Source organism: Carcharhinus amblyrhynchos, chromosome 9, assembly GCF_965287045.1.
Source record: "Carcharhinus amblyrhynchos chromosome 9, sCarAmb.v2.hapA, whole genome shotgun sequence".
Classification (NCBI taxonomy): domain Eukaryota; kingdom Metazoa; phylum Chordata; class Chondrichthyes; order Carcharhiniformes; family Carcharhinidae; genus Carcharhinus; species Carcharhinus amblyrhynchos.
Window position 1 is genome coordinate 36,441,104 of NC_137332.1, and position 16,368 is coordinate 36,457,471.

At 38.7% G+C, this 16,368-nt stretch overlaps 1 protein-coding gene across 2 annotated transcripts in view; it reads right to left on the reverse strand.

The window, feature by feature from the left end:
* The window catches only part of ipo13b (importin 13b), a 135,854-nt gene that overhangs the window by 41,544 nt on the left and 77,942 nt on the right, over window positions 1-16,368 (reverse strand). For both annotated transcript variants that reach the window (XM_080195449.1, XM_080195448.1), the window contains 4 exons: window positions 7,050-7,193; window positions 6,799-6,879; window positions 3,587-3,724; window positions 973-1,069 (listed from right to left, as the gene is read on the reverse strand). In XM_080195449.1, the coding sequence (XP_080051575.1) occupies window positions 973-1,069; window positions 3,587-3,724; window positions 6,799-6,879; window positions 7,050-7,193 (460 nt within the window). The remainder of the gene's footprint in view (window positions 1-972; window positions 1,070-3,586; window positions 3,725-6,798; window positions 6,880-7,049; window positions 7,194-16,368) is intronic.

A 16,368-nucleotide genomic window follows, 5' to 3' on the forward strand; every position in this document is an offset into this window, starting at 1 on the left:
TCAGACTTTTTACTGAATGTGTACATACGTAAGTTACCAATTCATCACAAGAAAACTGCTGAGTGTGAAAATCAGCTTCTCCTCTTATCCATATTCCATTGCCTATCAGCATTCATTGGAAATCCAAAAGCACAGATTATAATTATAGAGCAAGGCTAACACAGGCAGTTTTCCTGCAGCCATTCATTTATATATTCAACACAGATAATATAAAGTTGTGAAGTTGTACGAATGAAGTACTGGCATGATGGGAAAATTGGTCAACTATTTGGTACAAAATAAGGAAAACTGACTCTGCATAACCCAAGACATGAATAAGACCAGAGAAGGTCAAGAACTGATAAAGCTGACTCCGCATAACCTGGGGCTGTATGAGTGAGACAAGATAAGGTCAAAGATGACAAAGTCATCAGCCTTCTTCGGTTCTATCAAAAGGACAAGATAAAGGTATGAATGATGAGACAGTTTTAGGAGGTCAGTAAGTTGTACCATTATTTATGACATTACTTATGATGCCTCTATTGATCAAATTCCTGAATAAGCTCTGGTCACGCAAACTGATAACAATTATGTATAAATACTGAACTGATTCTTTATGTAAGCACAGACTTGACAAGGAATTAGCAAGTCGTAATGAAGGCTCTCCAAATTCAAGTTTTTGCCAATACTGCATGCAGTCTTTCGGAAATAAAGACAAGTTATTTTGTCGGAACAAACTTTGTTGAGTCTTTCTACCACAGTAAAGAAGCAGGAAAATTTCCACTTCAACAAAGTCATTTTTCATCACAAATGAGTTTTTATTTCTTTAATTCTGACAGGAATACAGGGCTGCACTGAATACTACAGGAACTGGGAAATACACATTGGAAACCATTCAATTGATCACTATGGTTCACACACAATCAAAAAAAAGATTTGGTAGTACACATTAGAATTTCCAAATGATCCACAATTAAAAGTATGGTCACCTACCTTGTTGGAAAATTGAGAGGGTCACAGATGTAACAAGGAGGAATAGAGCCTTTACTGGGACAAAGTGGGTTGGATCATTGGCAAATATGTGAACCAGCTGAAAGATAATAATCCAAATAAATTTACACAGGTAGAGTTACATTGTCAAAATGAAAATAAGTGATCAAAGAAAAACAAATTCCATGAGAACAACCACCAACCTCAAAATGAAAGACCAGTGCAGCCACTACTGTGGAGAAATGACTTTGATAATGTCAATCTAGAGCAATTCAAATTCATTGTACAACCCGGAGTACCATTTGTGTAACATAGGTGCCAGGCAAAAAGCATCTGTAATTATAATTTGTGCATCTGTAAGATCAAAAGTCTGACAGCAGCAGGGTAGAAGCTGTTCTTGAGTCAGCTGGAACGTGACCTCAGACTTTCATATCTTTTTCCCAAAGGAAGCAGGTGGAAGAGAAAATGCCCGGGATATGTGGGGTTCTTAATTATGCTGGCTGCTTTGCTGAGGCAGCAGGAAGTGTAGACAGAATCAATGGATGGGAGACCGATTTGAGAGATGGATTGGGCTACATTCATGACCTTTTGTAGTTTCTTGCCGTCTTGGGTAGAGCAGAAGCCATACCAAGCTATGATACAACCAGAAAGAATGCTTTCTATGGTGCATCTGTAAAAGTTGCTGAGAGTCATAGCTGACATGCCAAATTTCCTTAATCTTCTGACAAAGCAGAGGCGCTGGTGGGCTTTTTCAACTATAATGTCAGCATGGGCAGGGACCAGGATAGGTTGTTGGTGATCTGGACACCTAAAAACACTTTCTAATCCGTTCCCATTGATGTAGACAGGGGCATGTTCTCCTTTACGCTTCCTGAAGTCGATGACAATCTCCTTTGTTTTGTTCACATTGAGGGAGAGATTATTGTTGCCACACCAGTTTCTCTATCTCATTCCTGTACCCTGTCTCATCATTGTTTGAGATCCGACACACTAGTGTCGTCAGCAAACTTGAAAATCGAATTGAATGGGAATTTGGCCACACAGTCATAGGTGTACAAGGAGTATAGTAGGGGGCTGAGAACACAGCCTTGAGGGGCACCGGTGTTGAAAATGATCACGGAGGAGATGTTGTTGCCTATCCTTACAGATCGTGGTCTGTCAATTAGGAAGTTCAGGATCCAGTTGCAGAAGGAAGTGCTGAGGCCCAGGCCATGGAGTTTGGAGGTGAGTTTCATATGAATAAGAGTGTTGAAATTTTGAACCTGTAAAATTTTCATGATTTATGATTTCAGGTCCCTCTCATGGCCTTTAATATATATTCATGCACAATGTAAATGTGACTCAAGTTTCCAAAGCCTAATTGCATCACAGCACATTTACCAAATTTAAAGAGATGAAACATACTTTATTCTTTTTTTTCTGTGCATGTATAAATGTAATTTACAGACCATATATTTGGCTAGTTGAAACCTAGTCAAGCTAACAGTGCGTGAAACTTAGGAGTTTTCCACACCCATTTATTAAACTAAAGTAACTTTTGGCCAATTCATGTTGAATTAATGGGGCCATTGAGTTTACCAGCAAACAATGATCCAAAACCCTATTTCCATGTTGATCGGACAAACAAAAAATGCACTTACTTTTCTCTGCTTTTCCTGAAAAATCTCCTGATAGAGTATGCTGCAGAACTCAATTCAGTGCAGGAAACCTCAGGAGGGAGCAGTGGAGGGAATCAGAGCAGAAACCACATCCCTGGTTTATGGCACTAGCTGCCATATTCTGATTTAACTATCTGGGTAAGTAAGTCGCAATTGTCCAAAGTCTCTGGCTCTAACTCAGAATTGGAGACTTCTTTGGAGGGTTCCAGGGAGCAGGGGAACTGCCCATCAGAAGTTTAAACTTCCCAGGCAGCACTGAGACTATCTAGAGTTGGGAAGATCCAGCTTCTGATATTCCAGTCAATCACAATCTTTTGTTCTTTGAAAATTTTAGAACAGGGTTTGAGATTTAAGGTGCAAATGACATCTGAGGTGCACCATCTTTTGAACTATAAAACTGTCATTCCTTTGCTGAAAATGCTGTTCATACTGGACCATAGTTTCATGGACACAAGGAATCCCAGTCTTCTTCCAAAGTGGCCTCTCTCTAGTGTGAATTTAGACAATGAGAATATAATGGTTAAGCCTAACCCTGTGCTCATTCCAATTGCATAAATGCAGTTTCCAGCAAGCCACAGAATCATAACTGGAGGCAAGAACCTTGACTTTTCCCTTGCTTAGCTCAAGACAGAGGCCAATCTTAAGAGTATCTACTGCTACTCAATTGCAAATCACATAACCTACCACAAATTAGGGAATGAAGCTGCGCCTAACTACTAGTTTTAATTCACACACTAGTTAATTATTTCACGACTTTACAGTATTATTTCAGTACACGGCCAGATTAAATTTGGCCATTTGTACTCTATCAGGAGTACCTTTAGAAGAATCTAAAATTGTGTTAAAAACGCAATAAGAAAACCATAGATTTTCCTCTTATTGCAGGACAGAAGAAAGTAAAGATCATTCAGTTGGTTCAATAGGACAACTTTAGCTGAAATAATATGCATGGACTTTACCTGTCGTGTTAGTTCCAATGCAGATGCCTGTGGGATGGTACTGTACATCTGACCCAGCATTTCTGAAAGCTGTGGAATCATGGGAGCAAAGTCATCCAGAAGAGTCTTCACAGACTTTTCAAAGATTGCACAAACAGCCTAAAAACAAAAAGAAAATAAATTTCAATTATCACAGTACAAACACTCAATTAAGTACAAAGTTCTTATTCTTAAAGAATCAAAATGCAGTCTCATATACTTTAGGCTAACACAGACAGGACCTTTATGTGCATTACTTCATTTTAGAGGTGAGGCTTTCCTAATTTTTTTCTTCCATTTTCAACTCCCTGCATTGTACATCACAGCCCATGCCCGACATGGGTTTTTTTTGTGTGTGTGTGTGTGTGTGTGTGTGTGTGTGTGTGTGTGTGTGTGTGTGTGTGTGTGGGGGGGGGGGGGGGGGGGGGGGGCGGCGGCGGCGGCGGCGTTGCTATAATTAAAACCTCTGGGTTCTTACCCTTTGATCAACACACAAATATTGCAGGAAAACACCTCCAAGGAATGGTCTTCATAGATAGCTTGGCTACAACTGGAGTACCTCAGTGTGGTGAAATGAGAGTGAGTCTTCATAATAAAGAGACTCAGAACATCAATTATTGTGCCCACCCCAGTCCAACGCCAGCATCTTTACATCACGGCTTCATAATAAAATTAAAGAATTTTATACCACAGCAGACCACTCAGCCCATTCTGCCAGTTTTTCAACAAAGCTATCCAATTAGTCAAACTCTTTCCCATTATCCAATAATTTTTCACCCTTGCAAGTATTTATCAATTTCCTTCATCCTGTCTCCCATCTAATTTTAGGCACTGGCTCTTGTAGGGATAACAGCCAATATCTCATCCAAATCATCCAACTATGGAGGGCCATCAGAAATGAGCACAATTTTATTTTCAACCAATATCCACGTACAAAACACACACAACACGTACAAATCCAAACCTGTGTGTACTTCAAAGAATTACAGGATAGTTACAGCACAAGAGTCTGTCATTTGGCCTGTGTGCACTGGTTCTCCAAGTGAGCAATTCTCTGCACATTTTTCCTCTGCAGAAAATAATCCAATTCTCTTTTAGCTGCCTCGATAGATTCTGCCACTATACTTCTCAGGCAATGCATTTCAGGTCCCAACCACTCAAAGCACTTTTTTTCATGTCACCAGTGCTTCCTTAGCCAATCATCATAAATATATACACTCTTGTTCTCAACCCTTCCACCAACAGGAACAATTTCTCCCTACCTACTCCATCCAGACTCTTCACAATTTTGTATGCCTCTATCAAATCTTCTCTCAACCTTCTACTCACCAAGGATAACAGTCACAATTTTTCCAATCTATCCATGTAACTTCATCTCTGGAACCATTTTTGTGAATTCTTCCTGTGCTTTTTGAAGGCTTCACATATTTCCTAAAATACAGTGGTCAGAATTGGACACAACTCCAGCTGAGGCCAAATCAGTGTTCCATACAAGTTTAACATAACCTCCTTGTTTTTTCACTCTATGCGGCCATTAATAAACCATACAGCATTCTTTATTAATCACTCCCTCAACCTGTCCTATCACCTTCAATGGCAAATGAACATATACAATCAGCTCCCTCTGCTTCTGTGCCCCTTTAAGAAATGTACCCTTTATTTTAGATCATTCTGAATTCTTCCTACCAAAATGAATCACTTAACACTAGTTATGAGTCCAGTTTTTATGCAGGAGATGGGAGAGTCTGGAAATGTTGATTTGGCATATCCGTCACCTTTTAAAAAAAACCCCAGCCTGCCATATTTTTGTTTTGGGGAGAAAGGAGTGAGATGAAGTAGATGACATGCCTCTGTTTGTTGAGGCATCTACCTAGTCATAGTGACACCTGGTCTTTAAACCCTCATTCCATCTCATGTGACACATCACACCCTCATCTCTGCCACCCCATGACCCTGTGCATTCCTATCGTCACACACACAGTATACGTAATAGGCAGACTCAGGAGCCATGTCTTTGAAAAGAACATAACAAAATTAAACTTTTAACAATCTAATGTTAATCAGACATTTCATACCAATAATAAATCTCATTCAAAAAAATGCCACTTAAAACAAACATTAAATCCACTCAAATGGTCAATCGACTGCAAAAACAAACTAACATTTTTAACAGCCTCAGCTACCAAAAAACAACTTCAGCTCTGGAACTTACTAAGATGGAGGGTTATAGGTAAGCCTAGTAATCTCTAAGGTAGGGACACGTTTGGCACAACTTTGTGGGCCAAAGGGCCTGTATTGTGCTGTAGTTTTTCTATGCTTCTAACTCCAGATAATGATGCCTATTGAAACTGCAGGAACAGGTAGCCAACTTTTTTTTCTAAGCTACACCAGATGGCCTGTCAATCAACATACACAAGGAGCAGATGTGCTCTCCCTCTCGCTACCCCAGCCTCACGTGCTCACTGTTTAGCACCTAGCAGCTTTCCATCTCTGATACTTTTTGAACTTTCAACTTTGGCTGCTTAGCTAAAAGGAAGAGAAATCATGATAGGTGTTCAGAAGGTTGCTTCAAAAAGTGGCTCCCTTTCTGTAGCCTTCTCCAACTGTACATCCTCTTAACCTGTGTTCCTCTGACCCTGGCCTTCCTTACCCTTCCCCTCACCTCACTACTAACTGCTGAGCTCATGTTGTCTAGGAATCTGGAATTCCCTGTCTAAACTCTCTATTCACTTTCCTTTTAGGACCTCTTTGATCAAACTTTTGGTTACTCTTTCAAATGTCATCTTTGTCTTATGGTATCATTTGTATCCGATTATGCATCAATGTTCTTTGTCAATAACACTATATAAATGTAAATTGTTATCACTGCTGGGTGAGAAACATGACAATGAATTACATACAAGCCCACATCCTATAATTTCATGGTGAAGTATATTAAAGCTCTAACATAGCATGCAAATACACTATTCGTGCCCTGAAGGTTAGCAATTACAAGCAAAAATTTCACAAGCTGGACAAAATTTTTATTACAATAATTTCCCTGAACACTGAAAATGATTAAGTTACCCAGTCATCCAATTGATTTCCTTTTCATTAAAAGCCACCCTTTGTGAAAAGGAAGACAAATAAGATCAATAACTCACAGCACTAAATACCTTTCATCAAATTTAACATTCCTTAACAATCTATCTTACCTCAACAACCTGAGCATCATTCAGCCATTTAGACAACACTTTCTGTATGAGTTGGAAGACCTGTTGGAGGACCACCACAACCTGTAGACAAATCATTATCTTTAATAGTTGGTTTTTAACCTCAAATTGAATTCATAAAACAGAAAATTCCCCCATAAATACATCCGTGGCTACATAAACAGCATTGTATTTCTAAAACGACTAATATCAAGTCATGAGAATCCCATGTTAGTACCACTGGTAGTACTTACAGGGTTGGGTCCTTGCAAGGTGGGTTTTTTCTTTGCTTCAGTGCCTTCTGGCTCATCGTCATGGTGACTGATATCCAATGTGGTGAACAAATTGGACAACAGACCCAAAATATGTATTATTGCTAGTTTATTTGATGGATTTGGCTGCAAGGGAAGGTCAAAAACAAAGCTATAATTGCATGAAAACAGAACAGAATTATGAGCAACTTAAATGATCGATACTTACAGCATCAAAACTTAAGTATGTTCATAATGGCCATAACAATTCATAATAATTAACATGAGTATAATTATCACGGTAGGTACATAAATAAATAAATCTAATACAAAGAAAAATGACTGAGTGATTAACTTGAAATAATTACTTTTACTAGAAACAAATCATTTTTATACAAAACAAAATTAGCAATATTTTATTACACAAGTTACATAAGAAAAGACTCAAAAAATTCAAGAAGCAGTATTAAATTTACATAGTGCAACAAGGATACAAGTTACTGAAAAAAGATTCAAACTGATTATAAAAAGATTAAAAAAATATACCTACTTAGTGGCCAACAAAACTAGATACAGGAAAAAATAAATGTAAATTGAGGAAAATCACAAAGAAAGTCCATGACCCTGAAAAGGCAGCAGAAGAGAACGGACAAAGAAGTGAAGAAAAAATGATGATTTTTTTTAAGGATAGACATAAGTAAAGAACCTTTCCCCAGCAGCTCCTCAATTTTGAGAATAGTTTTCCTTCTTTTTCAAATTGAGAAAGAATTTGGGTGCAGTAGACTGAGATAGTTGCCTTGGACATGCACAACCAAAGATGAGGTTGTGTAGTCAGCCATTTTAAGTCAATAATTTTCCCATCAATAAAGTAGTTTATGCAGAATGTGGTATGAAATATAGTGAGCAGACAAGTAAAATGAGAACAGCCCACATTTAATGTGAGAATTCTTATCAATCATACAATTTAACCTTAAAAGTACCAGTAGTCATTTTTTGTGCTGGCTAATGTGTCTCTTGTGTTTACTCTGCAGGGTTAATGTCAGTGAAGTTTCATTTTTAAACCTCGTCATTTCAGGCTCCCATGCAACAAAATTATTGTACAATTTCCACTGGATATGATTTTAAGTTTATAGAACTATAAAATGAAACCCAATAGTGCAGTGCTGGGAAGTAGCAGACTATGGTTCATTCTGTGCATTCTTTCTACCCTACCAACACACTCATTGATACTAAAGATAGATCCACATACTTGTTCATATGAGGCAAAATACACCTACATGTATAAACCTCAGTTACACTCGTATAGCTAAAGTGCACATTTTGACAACTCGCACTTAAAAAGGCCCTCAATTATAAACATCCATTCTCTGCCACTTAAAAAAAACCTATAAATTGTCCATGTACAGGCAGTCACTTGGAGAGCATTTTCAGTTTCACATTGTGCAAAAATATCCAGGTTAACAATTTTTAAATTTATAAGTATCAAATTAAAAATTAAACATTAAACTGCCAATAACTTGCAAGTGAGCCTGGAATGAATTAAAAGCCCACAGATTTCTACTTCATTTGAACAACATGCTTACAATTTCACATGAGGCTTACAAGTTGTCGATACCAGTGATGGGAGATACATTTGTAACCAAACATGATCTCAACACCAATGGTACACCTCAAACTATAGTTGTTGGATACAGAGAAACAATCCATAAAGGAAAATGGCTGGCACAGCTCTCAATGAAATGTACTAGATGACGTGACAGAGGATATGGCATTGTTTGCACAGTGTTCCTACAAATTTGTCTCAGCTACAGTTCACTATCCAGATACTTTTAAGAAAAAAGAACATGTCCCTCTGATGAGTCGAACTTGATTGTATAGACATACATATATTTAGTCAATTAAAGGATCATACACACAATGTTAATACAAATAATCCACCTATATGTCACAGATACCTCTCTCCTCCACCATTTCAGTAACACTTATTTAATATGTTGATGTAACCAATTTTAACAAGGGCAACATACAAGTACTACAATTGGACATAGTAGTGAGGTGTGGAAAAGGAAATTATCCAGGGTTCTCATTTTAAAGACAGTAGCAAATTCCAATAGGGGCAGGATAAAGCATGGCTGTAACACCCTACTTTGTTAACCCAACACACATCAGGGCTCAGTCATGAATATAGCCACCCTGATAGTAATTGCTTAGCACCTGTGGAACTTTAATTTAGCAAGCATTCAATACATTCCGGAACACAGGAAAGATAATTGATGAGAAAATAAAGATTCCCACAGAAGTCTTGCTCACTGTTCATCAAAAGAAATAATACATAAAAGAACAAAGAACAAAGAACAACCCAGCACGGGAAACAGGCCCTTCGGCCCAACGAGCCCGCGCCGCCGCATCGCCCTACACCTACACCTACATCTTAGACTTATGCTGTACTAGACTGAAGAGATTTTGGTCCAATTCCAAAAGAAATTTAATTCCCTTTACAACATTACCTACTGATTTCAATGATCTGGATAGTGGTAGTTTTGTTTATTCATTGACTAGTAATGTATTAAAATCCATGTCATGTGGTATTGCTTACAGGGATTCAAGGAAATGTACAATTTTCAGATGAAGCTGGTTACAAGGCATGGGACAACTGCAATTGAGCACAAAGACATAATTTAGCCACCACTATAGCAAAGGAGCTGAGGGAACAGCACTGCCATTGGATAGGATGTCACATTATGGCCTGACAGTTGGACTTAAAAATTTATAATGGATTAAGTTTGAAGTCTACAAAAGTGCAAGGTTTTAATAGAATGGATATATATTAATATAACAAAACAACAAGAATTTTATGAAAATTACATTTCTTGGGGCTCAAAACAAGGGCAAATTCTCATCAAATTCCTTTAGAAGAACAAAATGTGCAAACTCCAGGCATTGTTTAAAAGTGAGCTTTACAGAATTATGAATGCAACAGAAAACTATGTCAGCCATTGAACTCTGTCTCAGCTTCTGCAACAAGCAGTATTCAAATCTGTTTTGCTTTTGTACTGACAATGCAGAAATTCAGGTATTTACACAACTGAATTAACATAGGATCAGCATATGATCCTGCCTACATTATTTGCCTATGTGAATATATTCCCTGGATACACACTTTTACTGAACTACTCTTGCATTCAATGTGACTACCAGGGATCAGATTCTACACACGTCCACTCAATTGTTAGGATCCAGCGTCAGTCCCTCCAAAACCAATTGCCAAAGATCTGATGCTCAAAATCCTCCCTCTTGTATAAAATGTAATCTTTTATTTTGTTGCTGTGTCTTGAGCTATAGAAATTAAGCAGCGTGGAACAAAAACTTTGTGTAGGAGCTATAGATGGGACCCAAAACAAAGTGCAGCAGCAAAGTGGGGTTTCACCAAGTTAATTTAGAACACAAAGCCTTTCCCTAAATAAACATGCCACCCTTGATTTTTTGAAAGCATGATGTTAAAATGAATGCAAGAGCTGAAAGCAATGCTCAAGGTAGCAGAAATTGCAGCTTTGAATTCAATGCCACTCCTTCAATGTAGTTGTACTTCGAGGTAAATATGGAAATTGTTGAGTTTAGAACAAGGAACAGATTATAATGCATTCTTATACATGAAATAATAAGTGCATTAATTTTTAAATTAACACATCAGTTGAAATTTGCCAAATCCTGAATGAACAAGTGATTTAATATTTAAGAGCCAAGATCATAAACAGCTTTGTGAACAGCTTAAAAGTTGGCACTTAAAAAAAAATCAATTGTTTCAGCCACCTCTGCTCTCAAAAGGACTTACCCGTTAACTGTAGGAAAATCAGAAGTTTGTCAGCCTTCTGCAAAAAGAAAAGTCACACGTATAACGCACCCACAAATAAAACCCTCATTATAGTGACAAGTTCTTGGTTTGTAAATCTATATCCCGCTAGTTACTGCCATTAAATTACAAGGCATTTCTGACAAATGTGGTCTTCACACTGAAGTGCTTTTGTACAGTTAATGAGGACTCAGCAAACGAAGCAATCAATCGGTGTTATAAAAAAAGAGAGCTGGCAACAAATAAAGGGAAGGCTTTAAATAACAGTGAAAAAAATACCAAGAATGAAGATTACAGTAACTGGCAATTACACATTTCAGCATAAGGCTATAGTTAGCTTTTAACAAACTGTCTTCTGAACAGCATGAAACCTGCACTGTAGCTTCAGTCATTATCTTTCTTTCCTCATTACAGAAATTACACATCACTTCTAATGTATGGAGGACAGCCGTGAAGGTGAAATTCAGTCTGAAATTCCAACAACTTTCATAAAAATATCACCATTGTGGTTTAGTTTAGAAAATTCAACGCATTTGGGCCTGGAAAAAAAAGTATTAAATTCACATTTAAATTATGCTGAGACATAAACTGATGTGATCACCCTCCTGCAAATTATATAGAATGCATGGTTTCAAGCTTAAGTGAGTTTATTTTAGCTGATGGCCAGCATTTTACTGCCCTGCTCACCATGGGAATTGGAGCAGGCGAGGGTCGGACAATGGAAAGAACGGGCAGGATTTTAGGGTTTCAGGACGAGCGAGGCCACACAATCCCACCCCATATCTTCAATTGCTCTAGCAAAGCACAAATGGTGCAAGGTTATCTAAGTTCTGTTAAGTACAATCTTATATGTGTGATAGCAGTTTGAAACTTCTGGTTGAGAAAGAGTTTTTTTAAAAACCATTTATAAAACACAAATTTAAATAAGTGGCATCATATATTTCAGGCCATCTGGCCCAACTTGACCCAAGTTATGGTTCATATTCCATACAAACACTTTCAATTATACATCTTTATATCCCTTCAACATTTTTCCTTCATCCAACTATCAATCTAAACTTGATTGTTGACAGAATTTCTGTCACAACCATTAACCCTAGAAAGGAATTTCACAGTCTACAGCTAGTCTCATAGATGTATCACAAGCATTCAACTTTGTAGATCTGGTGCCTCATGTTTGAGCTTCAACGACTGGAAACAGTCTGCTTCTATCTGCCCTGTCTCATCCTTTCATAATTTTCAACAGTTCTATTATGCTGCCCCATGATTTGAGTGAAAAATATCAAATCTTGAAGTCTGTTTTTCCTCTTATTAGGCATCTTGATGAATCTTTGTCACAGCCTCGCTAAAATGTTACATCATTCCTTTAGTCTGGAGTTCAATGCTTTATACAGTATTGAAGTATTAAGATTTTCTTCAGGTTTTTCTTATATGTTCTGGAATTAAAATCTGGAACTCTTACCAGGCGGGCAGCATGGTAGCACAGTGGTTAGCACTGCTGCTTCACAGCTCCAGGGACCTGGGTTCGGTTCCCGGCTTGGGTCACTGTCTGTGTGGAGTCTGCACATTCTTCTCGTCTCTGCGTGGGTTTCCTCCGGTTTCCTCCCAAAGATGTGCAGGTTAGGTTGATTGGTCATGCTTAAATTGCCCCTTAGTGTCCTGAGATATGTAGATTAGAGGGATTAGTGGGTAAAACATGTAGGGATATGGGTGTAGGGCCTGGGTGGGATTGTGGTCAGTGCAGACTCGATGGGCCAAATGGCCTCTCTCTGTACTGTAGGGTTTCTATGATTTCTTAATTTTTTTTAGTATCATCAATCTGAGGTGCTGTCTTTCATGTACTATGAACCTGTACATCTCAAGTCACTTTGCCCTTTCATGCAGTGAACCAACTTCGGTCTGATACAATTGCTGCATTGTACTTTATTAAAAGCAAATGATGCATTATTTTAAATCTTAGACACAGAACCTGCCATTATTTAACCAAGTTGTCCATCTCATTAAAATACATTTTTAATTTCCTCCTGTCTTCCCTATACAACAACTCCTGCATTCTTGATACAACTAACACCTTTTTTGGTATCATCTGTATATTTAGACACCATTCCTTCTGATCATCAATATATAGCACTGTGGGTGGCACAGTGGTTAGTACTGCTGCCCCAATGCTCCTGGGGCCTAGGTTCAATACAAGGTTTGGGTCACTATCTGTGTGAAGTCTGCACATTCTCTCAGTGTCTGAGTGGGTTTCCTCCAAGTGCCTCCCACAGCAACTAAAGGATTTTCACAGTAACTTCATTGCAGTGTTAATATAAGCCTACTTGTGACTAATAACTAAACATTAAACTTTATGAACAGAAGTGCCAACTGAATCAAATCATCACCCCCTTCCTACCACCTTGAAATAACTGTCCTCAACTCACACCTGTTCTGCCCCTTCTATCCAAATTTGCTATCCTCACTAGATATCTACATGTGATCTATCATCTGGTGAAAAGCTTTCCCAAAGTTCATGTACTTTACGTCTATTATACAGCCCCATGGCAATCTCCCTTATCCCTTACCTCCCCAAATAATTCCACAAGGAGCTGCAAGATTTTATTTCACATTTTTACACAGGACACTTGTATGTCTTTACACAATTATGCAAAATAATTACTTAATTTGATTTATTATTGTCACATGTACTAACATACAGTGAAAAGTATTGTTTCTTGCACACTGTACAGAAAAAACATACTATTCACAGAGAAGGAAAGGAGAGAGAGTGCAGAATGAAGTGTTATAGTCATAGCTAGAGTATAGAGAAAGATCAACTTATTGCAAGATAAGTCCATTCAAAAGTCTGACAGCTGCAGGGAAGAAACTGTTCTTCAGTCGGTTGCTACGCGACCTCAGAGTTTTGTACCTTTTTCCTGACAGAAGAAGGTGGAAGAGAGAATGTTCGGGGAGCGTGGAGTCCTTAATTATGCCGGTTGCTTTGCCAAGGCAGCAGCAAATGTAAACAGAGTTAATAGATGGATGGATTGGGCTACAATCACAACCTTTTGTAGTTCCTTACGGTCTTGGGTAGAGCAGGAATCATACCAAGCTGTGATACAAAGCAGAAAGAATGCTTTCTACGGTGCATCTGTAAAAATTAGTGAGAGTCATAGCTGACATGCCAAATTTCCTTAATCTGCTAAGAAAGTAGAAGCGTTGGTGGGCTTTCTTAATTATAGTGTTGGCATGGGCGGGGGGCGGGGGGGGGGGGGGGGGGGGGAAACCAGGAAAGGTTGTTGGACACCTAAAAACTTAAGCTCTCGACCCTTTCTACTTCGTCCCCATTGATGTAGAAGTCACCATAATTATGTAAAGGTCAACATAATCCCAGATGGCCATAGGCTGCTCTCCCCTTTGAGAGGCAGAGCTGACTGGTGGCGATTCGATCCAAGGATCACCACATCTCAGGCAAAAGGCAAGGTTGAGAAGACGGGCCTTCATGAATAACTTCAGCCGGTATGGGAGCTGAACCTGTGCTATTGGCGTTGCTGTCCAGCTGAGCGAACCAACTTCCTGGCTTATGCAATATTATGCTGAACTAGAATATTCACACTTTTCAACATTTAATTTTGCCATTTGTTCTCTGTTGAGGTGAAAAGGATGGCTCACATACCAAATGGGAATTATTGAATAAACTTTCTAATGCTCATTACATTCCCCATTAAAACAAAAAGGACTAATTCTATCATAAATTTAAATACAATGCATCTGATGTGAATGTTTTTCTGAACTGCTTGTAATGAGGATCCACTTGGGATAATCACAACTTCATTTTTCATGAGCAAAGGTCCAGATCACTCTTATAACAATATAAATATGCAGGGAGTGATTCTCCCATCCTACTGAAAGTGTCTGACAGTCCAGGGCCACTGCACAAGCTGGTTTCAGCCGCCTGGGCAGGAGTAAAGCCCACCCCCTGACGTCTAATAATAATCACGCTGGTGGCCTTGGCATTGCACAGAATATGGGAGATTCTAGTGTGAATTCCCACTGAAAAAAAAAAGTAAATTGCTCCAGTTTTCTCACGAATTCAACACTTAATTTTTCTGGGAGAATTCTGCCCACAATCTCACTCAGGTAAACCATCGCAGTGGCTGGGTTGACACAACTGTCTCTCAGATCATATGTCTGTTTTAAATTAATGCACTTGCAAATTGGAGGTCAGGTTTTACGCCCAGGTACATGTCGCTCTTGATCAGTGGTAGCCCTCTCATTTTGGGAGTCAGAAGGTTGTGCACTCAAGTTTCATTCCAGATATTTCAGCCAGGGCATATCCAGATTTGGGGAGGGAACAGGTATTGACAGATATGTGAGTGAGACCAATAGCGGGTGCACACGCCAGAAAGGAGAGCACGCACACCAAGAAAAATGTGAGAGTGCACAAGAGAACCTGAGAGAGATCATAATAGTGAGAAAAAGAAAGCAACAGAGGGAGTGCATGAGAGTGAGAAAGAGAGACAGCAATGGAGCACAAAAGTGGCAGGCCAAGCAAGCAATTTGATGAAAGACTCTAGAGTTGAAGAATAATGGAACCAGGGAGAATTCTAGACCAAGTTGACTTACCTGTGTTGAACTGAGAGTCTACAACTGTGGAATTGTGTCGAGCTTTACAGCATAGAAAGAAGTCCTTCAGCCCATTGTGAAGCATTGGCCAGTATCTATCCATTCTAATGCCATTTTCCAGCACTTGGTCCATAGCCTCGTTTGCTATGGTGTTTCAAGTGCTCATCTAAATGCTTTTTAAAACGTTGTCAGCGTCCCTGCCTCTATCATCTTCGGGCAGCGAGTTCCACATTCCCACTATTCTTTGGATCAAAAGGATTTTTTTTTTCAAATCCCCTCTAAATTTTTCTTGCCCTTTACTGCAAGTCTATGCTGACTTGTTACTGACCCTTCTACTACAGGGAAATGCTTCGTCCTATCTACCCTTCCTATATCCGTCAATTTTGCACACCTCAATCAGGTACCCCCTCAGCCTTCTCTCCTCTAAGAAAAACAACCCCAACCTAACCAGCCTCTCTTCATAGCTGAAATGCTCCAATCCAGGCAACATCCTGGTAAAAGAGGAAATTTGAAAGGAAAATTTTCCTGGAAATGAGGCCCAAGAAATCTCAGCTGTTATACAAAGCCTTGAAGCAGTACTCAGGCCAAGTGGTCAATCCTCCAAATTTTGATAAGTATTTAGCTTGAGTTATTGGCATATACAACCAAACTAATGGAGAATGAAATATGACATCTAAAATTCAGTTTAGAGAATAAGTAACTGTGTTTATTGTACTTCTAATGTCTTTAATCTAACAGATTTAAGATATAGTTATGTATATTTATTTTCTTTGATTTTTGTTTTGTTAAATTATTTTGACTTAAACCAGCACCTTGTGCTTTCAAGTTTGGCCTTGAGTGGAATATTGCAGCTGGTTCATACAAACA